General features: G+C 38.7%; 1 protein-coding gene across 6 annotated transcripts in view; it reads right to left on the bottom strand.

The window, feature by feature from the left end:
- Nucleotides 1-3,233: 3,233 nt before the first annotated feature.
- TAB2 (TGF-beta activated kinase 1 (MAP3K7) binding protein 2) overlaps nucleotides 3,234-10,499 on the bottom strand; it is a 60,625-nt gene continuing 53,359 nt past the window's right edge. For 5 of the 6 annotated variants that reach the window (XM_082756924.1, XM_082756925.1, XM_082756923.1 and 2 more), the window contains 4 exons: nucleotides 9,922-10,082; nucleotides 9,237-9,330; nucleotides 8,261-8,341; nucleotides 3,234-7,000 (listed from right to left, as the gene is read on the bottom strand). In XM_082756924.1, coding sequence (XP_082613050.1) covers nucleotides 6,855-7,000; nucleotides 8,261-8,341; nucleotides 9,237-9,330; nucleotides 9,922-10,082 — 482 coding nt within the window. In that variant the 3' untranslated portion in view covers nucleotides 3,234-6,854. The remainder of the gene's footprint in view (nucleotides 7,001-8,260; nucleotides 8,342-9,236; nucleotides 9,331-9,921; nucleotides 10,083-10,499) is intronic. The other variant, XM_082756928.1, reaches the window with a different exon arrangement.

Genomic DNA, 10,499 nt, shown 5'->3' with positions numbered 1-10,499 from the left:
GGGGAAGCAAAGTGTTTTGGCTAAATGCCTTGTGCAGGGCACTTCATTTTTTTTTTTTTTCTTGACTACCCTGTAGGGCATGCAGGCTCCCAGTCAGCTCCAGCAGCCCCAAAGTGCACTGAGGGGTGGGAAGGGGCACAACATAACCAAGTCACTTCTGCATTTTTTTTTTTTTCCAAACAGCAGCTCCCCAGACTGGGCACCAGTAAGTCTCTACTTCAATACCAGAAGACTAAGCAAATCACTCTGGAAATGCAACTAACACAAAAATAATCACACAAACCCTAAACAACAGAAGGAAAAAATGAGAAATTGAATGTTGGAGAAGATAAATTAAGAAGAGTTCGTGGGTTCGTTACTTTAAAATCTGCCCAATTGCCCAATTACATTATACCCCAGATAGATAGACCAAATATTAAAATAATAAAACCAGCAAAGTGCCACCCCAAATGCCAGAGACTTACAGGAATGCAGAGTTGCTACCATGAGTGAAGCAGTGTTTGTAAATGAAGTAGTATCTTTTTCTTCTCTTCTTCTTTCTGGTTAGAGACGTTCTGCCCACACAAACTTTTCTTATCATCTTAGATCAATATAAACATAAAATCATTATAAAGTTACTTATTTGAAGTTTTTAGTCTGGCAATTTTCCTGATCAAGTTTTTAGTTACTTAGCATTGTATTGTAGAAGTCTGCAAAGAAATATAAATATTGTACATCTCTACCTGAAACATATGTGGTCATTTTTCCCAGGAGTGCTAACACGATCAGCTCAATCAACCACCTAGAAAACAATGAATCCTCCTTAAAGACTGGCTCCATGATGGGATAAACCCATTTGCTGGTACCAACAGACTTCTGAAGTATCATCACTTCAGACCAAGCACACAAAAAGACCTCACGGTCAGGCATGCTGTGTGCACGATGTTCCCTGATTATTTACAGCCTTTCCAGCTCTGAGGTTCTGGACTTGCGCTCACCACATCTGAGTTCATGCTTTGCAAGGGGGTGCAAACACCACATATTTTCACACATGAAGAACAAAGGACACAAGATTCCTTATTCCTTTTCCTTCACGTCTCCATCACCTGTTTTCTCAGCTCTGACTCTTGATTGTAAAAGGAAGTTGAATTTAGGCAAATCTCATCAGTCACAAGCCGAGTATGGTTGCTGAGTGTCAATGAAGACAACATTAAGACAAACACACATTAAAATGCTTACTATACGTTTCTCCTCTGTTTGTTACCTAATCAACTACATTAGAATTGTATCGGCACTGTGCTCCTGTAAACAGGTGGAAAAACAGCACACAGTCACAGAACATAAAACCATTAACAGAATGCATATCCATAAAAAAAAAACAGGACTAGGTTTATACGAGCATCTCAGGTTGCTTATTTGTGTAGTACCGTTAGCATACGCAAATTGATATGCTACTTTTCTCCTACAAGATTAGCACTCACATGCAATATGGCAGTGTTTTATTATTATTTATAGTGAACTTGCATATAATACACAGCTTGAACAGAATCACACAGAACTGCAGAGTGCCTGAGGTTGGCAGGGGGCTCTGGAGGCCACCTGGTCCAACCTCCTGCTCAAGCAGGGACACCCCAAGCAGGTGGCTCCTGACCACGTCCAGGCAGCTTCTGGAGATCCCTAAGGGGAGAGACTCCACAGCCTCTCCAGGCAGCCTCTTCCATCACCCACATGGTGAAGTTGTTGCTCAGAGGGAACCTCTTTGTGCCCCGGTTTGTGCCCATTGCCCCAGCTTGGGTCTGGGCACCACAGAAGGAGCCTGGCACGCCCCCTTCAAGTATTTACGTACACTGATGAGATCCCCGAGTCCCCTCTTCTCCAGGCTGAGCAGTCCCAGCTCTGCCAGCCTTCTTCACAGGAGAGGTGCCCCCACCCCTTTATTGTTTTTGCAGCCCTTTGTTGGGCCCATTCCAGGTAAGTAAACACAGATACTTGCAACTTAAAATCACAGAGCAGCTTCTGGAGAGCATCTGGTCCAACCCCCCTGCCAAGCTGTGTCACCTATCACATATTGCTCAGGGTGGCATCCAGGCGGGCTTTGACCATCTCCAAAGAGGGAGACATCACCACCTCTCTGGGCAGCCTGTTCCAGTGCTCTGTTACCCTTACAGTAAAGTTTCCTCATGTTCAGCCAGAAACTCCTGTGTTTCAGTTTGTGCTCGTTGCCTCATCCTGTTGCTGGATGCCACTGAAAAGAGCCTGTCCCCATCCTCTTGGCACCCTCCCTTCAGATACTTGTACACGTAAGATCCCTCTCAGTCTTCTCCAAAATCAATGAAGAGAATAGGACTCTGGAAAGACTATTTAGCTAAGATCATGCCTGCAGCATTGTTATACTTGCCTGAGATTGTTGTATTTTGATTCACTACTATTAAGTATCCACGCATTTGATGAGAACAAGTGTGCCCACTTGCACTGCTGGCAATTTTCATGTCTGAAGTCCAACTGCAACAAGTGTTTCTACGAGTTTTACCAGCGCTGCCCCTCAAGGTGGTAGCACCTGAGAAACTCTAGGTAACAAGCACATCACTGGTGCAGAACTGCTTGATCATGGAAAAACAAATAAAAAGCATGAAGAATTGTATCACAATAAAAAGGCTGAAATTTAGTCAGATCACGTCATTCTTGATGTTCATCATCACTGTCAAATGTTTCTGCAGCACTTGAGCTCACCATGGAGCCTGGAGCCCTCACACATTTCATACTAACTCCTTCTGTTCTCTCATTCTCCAATAATTTTTAAGTAGTTTGCACAAAATATAGACCTCATGAGGAACATTGGACTATGTAAAATCAAAGACTGTCCCTCAAAATTAGCAACAAAAAAACCCTACTCAAGCACAATCAAGGTTGGATAAAGGAACGCACTGCAATCATTCTACTTTCTAGAATGAATCAGAAATTTAAAACTAATAGTGTGGTTTTTGTTCACGTTACAAGGAAAGGTATTTTTTGAACAATCAATAAAAGATGCCAAAAATGTCAAAGCATTACCTTGCTATCTGAAAGGAGAACTAAATATTAGTAAGAGTTACCATGGCTTCACAAGACTCACTAAAGATTCTGCTGATTAACTGTACTGCAAAATCTCTGCCATGATTTTAGCATATCAGTTATGTACTGAAAAGGGCAGATAATAGATTTTTATTAGCATAAACACATCTGGTTTTTAAATACGCGTGTTCATCATCTTTAATCAACTCTTCCTTTAATTTGTATCCAGGCTCCAATGTACATACAAAGAGGAATTTGATTCAAGAAATGCAGCACTAATAACGATACTTCCCTTAAAATGGAAAATGTATTCTCCCTGGGCATCTACAATATACATCAAAGGTATGTATTTCAAGATTAAAAATAGATTCTTAAATTCACAAAAATAAAACAAGTACAAACAGACAGGCACAAATATTGGTCATGCAGTTTTAAAATCATTAGGTGAGACAGACGATACCCAATCTCACAATTAATCTGAAATATCACCACACTCCTGGGCAACGTAGCTCTATTGACTGGTGACTGCAGAAGAAAAATGCAGTTTCTAACTTGCCTAGAAAGCTGGCAACGTGAACTGAAACCAGTTCCACAGAACTGACATGCAACAGCACCCCAGTTACCATTCTTAGTCTGTTTTGTTGCCTTCATTTTGAAGTTTGACCGCATGATGAATATTTCAGTCATGAAAAATAAACAGGAGCATCTCTAAAAGCCAAGAAGTCTACTTCCTTTCTGCTAAAGAATTTCATCTATTTGTTTTCACAATTACAGACATCCCTGCCAAAGACATCACAGAAATGTAAAATCCTAAATCAGTATCCAAGATGAACTACTGATGCTTGTGAGATGAAGATTAACCTCACTGCATCCAATCTTTCATATTTATCTTCTAGGAGGAAAAAGGGGAAAATTCAGCAGTGAAGTCTGGTTCTACTTCAGCTTTCAAAGTTTACACCCTTAAAATTCTACCATTTAAGAATGTAATGCTGATATGTCCATATAGTGGTATCAGTTTAAGGCAAGAGCTAATGGCACACATAACATGAAATACAGAAAGCACAAACCCCCGAGGGTGAAGGTAAGAGGCTGTGGAATAGAAGACACTGGAGATGTCATTTCTCTTGTCCCTCTATCCCAGGATCAAGTACTGAAAATGCTGCTGGATACACTCTTATACTAATGTGCCGATGGCTAGCAGAGCTAGCTGGAGTTCCAATGTAAACAGACTTTTTATTTTCCTCCCAGAAAATAAGCAGTAAGATAAGTGCAGAGAAATAATCAGTTAAGCATTTAGTAGGATGAGCAGAATTCCTTTTCACCTATTTCCCAACATGCTTTTTCCACCCGCAGCTGAGATTAGTTTTTAGTTTTGTTCGTTCATTTAAATTATTGCTCTCCTCGCTCCAAGCATTATTTTACACACGGTGGATCGAGGCAATCCAGCTAATTAATTTATGTTAAGGAATGTTTTTGGCACGGCATCACTGTCTCAGGAAAGCCCATGTACCATACACCAAGTATCTGTCCAGACAAGGTCCAAGTGGGAAAGACATGTCCAGGAACACTCCACATCCACATCTATTATAATATACACTGCAACAAAATACAGCTTAAGCATATCAATCCTTAATACACAAAGTATTTCATATATTACCTTGGACAAAGTGGTTGTTCATTCTGATTTAGAAAAATATTTTAAAAGTCATATACCCTTAAGCGCACAGATTATCCCTCCTGCCCCCCATTAAAATGGACAATACATGGGAGTCAAGATACAGGATCCGACAAATCAAAGGCTTACATAAAACCTGTGGTCATAAGAAATCAGCTTTTTTTTAATACTGTTAATACTTATTGCTCTGTTGACTATTCTGTTACTCCACAGCATGGAATAAGTAAACAAATCACAAAAAACAAACATTAGAATATAATTTTTTTTTTTTTTAATTTTTATAAATAACTTATCTGTTACAAAGACAGTTTACCCAGCTAAATCACAAAACCATCAACTCAAGATATCCAAATTAGGTTTTATTAATAAACAGGTAAAAACTGATTTGTCAATCTTCACATAGAACTGCAGATGAAGCTGAAAAACAAGGCCTCATTTTATGAACAAAATGCATTGAATGCAAGTGCTTTGGGTCTACTGCCTAATTACCTGGGATTGGCATTTTCTTCCCACATAAAAAAATGCAAAGCCTTCAAAACAAAGGCCTTTGTGCATTCACATAGATCACTTGTAAAATTCCTAATGAGTGTCCACTGGCAAATGTTTACAGTGGGTGACAGTCTACTTTGTCTCTTGCTACATTGTTAGCACTCCCTCCAGCCTCTAAGTGCTGCTACATGATCCTGTGTGCTGTCTTTCATACACACTGTACTGCAATTCCATTTCCTTGATCTGTTACATACATTCCTGATCACGTGAATATTTTCCTTAAAAAAATAGATCATCAACATAAAGAGATGCTTGAGGTTGCTTCAGTGTTCAAGTCTGTTTGATTTCTCTTTTCCAGCCTTTATTTCAGTTGTCCTAAATATTGCTATCCTTGTTTTCTATAAATATGAGACTTCACCACAAAGTCAGGCTTAGAAACTGGCTGCCAAAACAGGAAAGCATTTAAAGTTCTTGAACAAAGCTGTATGATGCTGCTGCTGTTGATTTTGGCACTGTGTGTACTTCCCCAACGAATCTCTCTTCAGGAGTCTGCAAGATACCCAGCAGATGAAGCAAGCTTAACTCGGATGCTGATCTGTTGGTGGGTTGAAAGTTTCTTAGTTTAAAAAGTTCCCTCATGCCAGACAAAATGCTACCTCGTGTCACCCACCGTAAAACTCAGTGTACAGAGTGAACTATATGCATAACTCTTCCAACTTTTCCTGCATTTTTACCACGCTGCATCTGCAGGTCTTCACAGATCATCAGCATTTACAAGAGCAATGTACAGAACGAGCAGAGGAAAGCTATTTTGTGCATAGTTTCTTATTAATGCTCTTATTTTAAGGCATTGCTTCTCTCAGATAAAAGCTTAAAAAAAGGGACATGATCGTGCTTAATCACTTAAAGGGAAAAAAAGTTAACAAAAAGACTATTACACTATACATACAGAAGTACAAGAAAATAATAAAGGTGAAGAAAAGAAATCACTTAAAGCAGGCTCTAGAGCTATGTACAGTAGGAAAAGCTTTGGGGTATTTCACTGTGTGTATTGTACAGACAACGCATGCAGTTTTTCCTTTTCATCTTTAGACGTGATTGTACTGATTTCTGGCTTCACAGAGATGTTTTCAGGGAAGACAAGGCAAAGAGTACCACTGATTTGTGAAATTCCTCCCTTTCTCAAAGGCACTGTGTGGCAGCAAACAGTTTAAATAGTTAAACCTTGTTCCTTTTAGATCTCCTCTGTGCATGTAGTGTTTCATTGAAAGCTCCGAAAACAAAAAACGCTAGCACTCTGTTCCTTTCCCCTGTCAAAATTCAGTAGTGACATCGGGGCAGAGAAGAGGATGGGCAACACCCAAGCACTGAACACGGCGCGTGTTACCGGGATACTGGTAATACTGCACATGGTTTAGGCAGCTGGCAACCGAGTCTTTCAGCAGATTACCTTTCAGCCGATGAGTTTCAACTGCCTGTGACACAACACTGAGGTATTACTAACTCTGTGGGCTGACATTTAACATTAGCAAAACACCATCTCGTCACACCTTCAATTTTACAAAATCCTACACATATATGCTTTTTTTTGCCCTCCCAATGACTGGATAGTTCCTTGTACGTTTGCTGTGGTTTTACAAAAGATATCGGGCCTGTTGGCTCAGAAATGCCTGGGCATTTCACACTGTTCACAACGATTTAAGGCCGGGTGATTTAAAAAAGTACAGGCAGTACAACTCCACTGAGCTCCCTCATCTTCATCTGTGTCTGGAACAATCTTTGGTGTTTTCACAATGGACCTCTGATCTGTGACATGAAAGAGATAAGATAAGCAGTTACTAACCAAGAACAGCATGGAAAGAATTTTTAGATCATTTTTTTTCAGTAACTGAGAACTATCTTGTTCCTCTGAGAACTGCACAGTTATTACTAGTGACAGAGGCAGCTTTTTACCACCCCCTTGACTACAGCTTCATTGTAAGTCAGCCAAATGGCACAACGCGAAACTACAAAAAGCAAGTTTCCCATCCCTTCACTCTGCTTTCTTCCTTTCTGGTTTCAGCTCAGAGCTGTTGCAGGAAAATGCGATGAAACTTACAAGTTAATCAGCATAGGAAACATGCAAAAAATTTCAAAGTATGAAGTCTATGGAGAAGTCTAAATTATTTTTTATGCTACAAAATACGTGCTTTGCAAAAAATTATGAAAATTTGAAAAATGTATTTAACATGTTAACCCTAGAATGGATATTGAGAGTTCTTCCCCAAACCTGATAACCAGATGCACTAAAGAAAAACCAAAGCCCAGCTCTGTCATGCTGTACGGCAATCCTTTCAAGCATAAAAGTGCATCTTTTTCCATAGCATGTTAGGCAACAACCTTAAGCTATTTTAGAAGAGAAAACATTAAAAGTGAAGAGATGAAAAAGACAAAAAGAGAGGAGAGTGATTTCTGAAGTTAAGGGTTCCTTGTTTATGCAACTGCAAAGACTTTTAGCCAATTATTTCAACTGGAGAACACCTCATTAGCAATCACCCAGTTGCAATTTCTGCAAGATGACAGAGCCTCCCTCAGGAAGTACAATGCTATACAGATCACAATGGCAAAAAGAATTATTTTTCATTCTTCTGTGGAGAGTGATAACTCTGGTCTAAGTCTGCATCATACTTAAAGTGAAACTTAAGATAAAATGAAAATTAAATTTTATGAAGGATGAAGATGCAGTACTGATGACTTTATTAAGAATTTTATTAGGATTTTATTAAGAAAAGAAGGAAAGGACAGAAGGGTCGTTAGAGTCTTATAAACCAGTTAGAGTTAGCTTTGCGTTGTCAAGAGGGCTAGTACCAAATTATTAGACATTTAAATTTGTGAGTCATTGCAAATGCTAGCTAGTAACAGAAAACTAAAGTTAATTTCCTTCTATGATAGGCTGGTGGATTTGTATGCTCTTGCAGAAGTAATCTATTTCACAATCAACATTTAAGTTAGAATCACAGGAAAAAACTTAATATTAGATGCAAACCAGATATTTAGCATTATATCCAAATTTTACCAATACAGTACCTTTGGGTTTTGGTGGCACCGGACCAAGAAATCCAATATTATCATAAAAATTATGAATAGCACTGGGATTAAAATGTGGTCCTACAAATGAAAAAAAGAAAAGAATGTGCAATAGTTTTTAAAATAAAATCAGATAGGAAAGCATATCAATTTGTTTCAGTAATTCCAAGAGACAGTACTATGATTCACTTATCTTTTACATAAAGGTGTCAGTGCAAACCAGAATGAGATATTAGTGGTGTCAAGAATACACAGAGAAACTTACTGCCTAAAATACGCGATATAAAATGAAGTCAGAAACAAAATCCAGAAGTCCTGACTTCTACTGCCCAGCTCTTTGCTGATTGACCAAGCTCCTTAAATATGACTTTCTTCCCCACTCTTAAATATTTAAGAGCATTTTATTAGTTCAGCTGAGACTTTTTTAATTGTAACCGTATGATCTACTATGTAGTATATAATACAGGTTTGGATTCAATACTTAGAGGAACTCCTAACTCCAATTTGCTGTAACACAGATACAGAATCTGAAATTTTAAAGAGAAGAACACAGAGGTACAACAGTACTTTGGTTGCCAACTAGAGATGCTGAATACAAGACAGAAACAGAAGATGGGAAAGAAGGACATGTATGTAAGGCTATATTATTTAGAAAAACTTCTTCCCCCTCTCTGCTGATATTCAAGTGACCAAAGAGATTTTTTTCCAGCATTTATTATTTAACGGTATTGCAAGTCTCCCTTCTGAGCCAAGTATGAGATACGAATGATCATGGGATTAAGAAGAGTCATAAAGCCAACAAAAACAAAAGGCTTAAAACAGTTACTTTCATGGTTCCACTCAAACTAATGTGCTGATTTTGCAAGCAGTATGTACACCCGTAATTTATAACACCCTCTTTTGATACATGCAGACAGTGAAAGGAGAACATAAAATCAACATCTACAGTTGCTGATGTACTAAGAGCATACTGTACCTCTTGCTTGAAAAAGATCAATCTCTTTGGTTAGGCAATCTATGTCTATCTGCAGCTGTCTGTTACAACTTCTTAACTGTTGCATTTCTTCCAGCTGAAAAAATAAATCTGCCTGTTAGACTAAGTTTTCCCATTTTATCATCAGTTATCATTCACACATTGGTAGATAGCATTTAGTTATTTTAGAAGTGAAGATAAGAGCACCTCCCCTTGCAATGATCTTTGTTCCAGTCCAATCATAACCCTACAAAAACCATTCAGACCCACTGAACACTTATCAGACTTCAGAGCTGACTGTACAACTCCTGATTGTTGTTAGAACAGAGCCCGTGGTCCATCAGATCAATGGCTGATCTGGCACTAACAGCTTTATCAGTTTCTTTGAGATTGGTACATGCATGAAGAACAAAAAATACTGTGCAAAAAGCAGTACAACTATTCAGTTGTAGACTGAAATCTTTTGTGACTGCCATTGAAAGCAACATTTCACAAAACAGTTGAACTGAAAAGGCTGATGGCTAAATAATGCACGTTCAGTTTCTAAACTACACTGTTCACCAGCTCAGTTCTAGCTGTACTGCCTATCAGTAGTGTATTGTCAATATAGGAGCCACTGTTCCTTTAATTTATTATGACAGACCATGCTTGTGGTTTAGGTTTATAGCCTACAGACGTTTCAACTTACTGATGGAATCTGGGAAACAGAATTCGATCTTTTCAGCCGCCTTCGTGTCAGATTATTCTCCATTTCATTGACCTCTGATTTTAGTTTATCCAACTTTTTCTTTTGAATCTCAAGTTCTCGTTGAAGTCGCTCCATCCTGGCCTTCTGGTGTACCAGTAAAGCTGCAATACATAAAGTCCCGTTTTATCTACTTTATTATCCTTCATATGACAACATCAGATAAAGATGAAAGTTAGTATTTGGGAAAATAGAGACAAACATTTCTACAGATTGCTTTTCCATTCTCCTCGCAAGAAGGTCTCTGCCATAAAACATTACATTTTTTGAAACAGCACAAATCAATTGCAGACAACGAGCAAGTACAATGAGAAAGTCATATTATGTAATAGGCGACCGTGCAAAATTTAGCTGTAACCTGTAAAAGTCTTTTTCAAGAACCCAGCAAATCTACATGAATGGCTACCAGAAACCACCACCAAACTTTTTCTTGCATTGTGTTCTGCTCAGTCACTGTAAAGGAGATGGGATGAATGAAATTCCGCAAAGCGCACGATGTATGTGAGGTAAGAACTCAGATC

This window comes from Aythya marila, assembly GCF_965140915.1.
Source record: "Aythya marila genome assembly, chromosome: 3".
Lineage (NCBI taxonomy): Eukaryota > Metazoa > Chordata > Aves > Anseriformes > Anatidae > Aythya > Aythya marila.
Note: the sequence above shows the minus strand (reverse complement) of the source record. Positions and strands in the feature narration are given on the sequence as shown.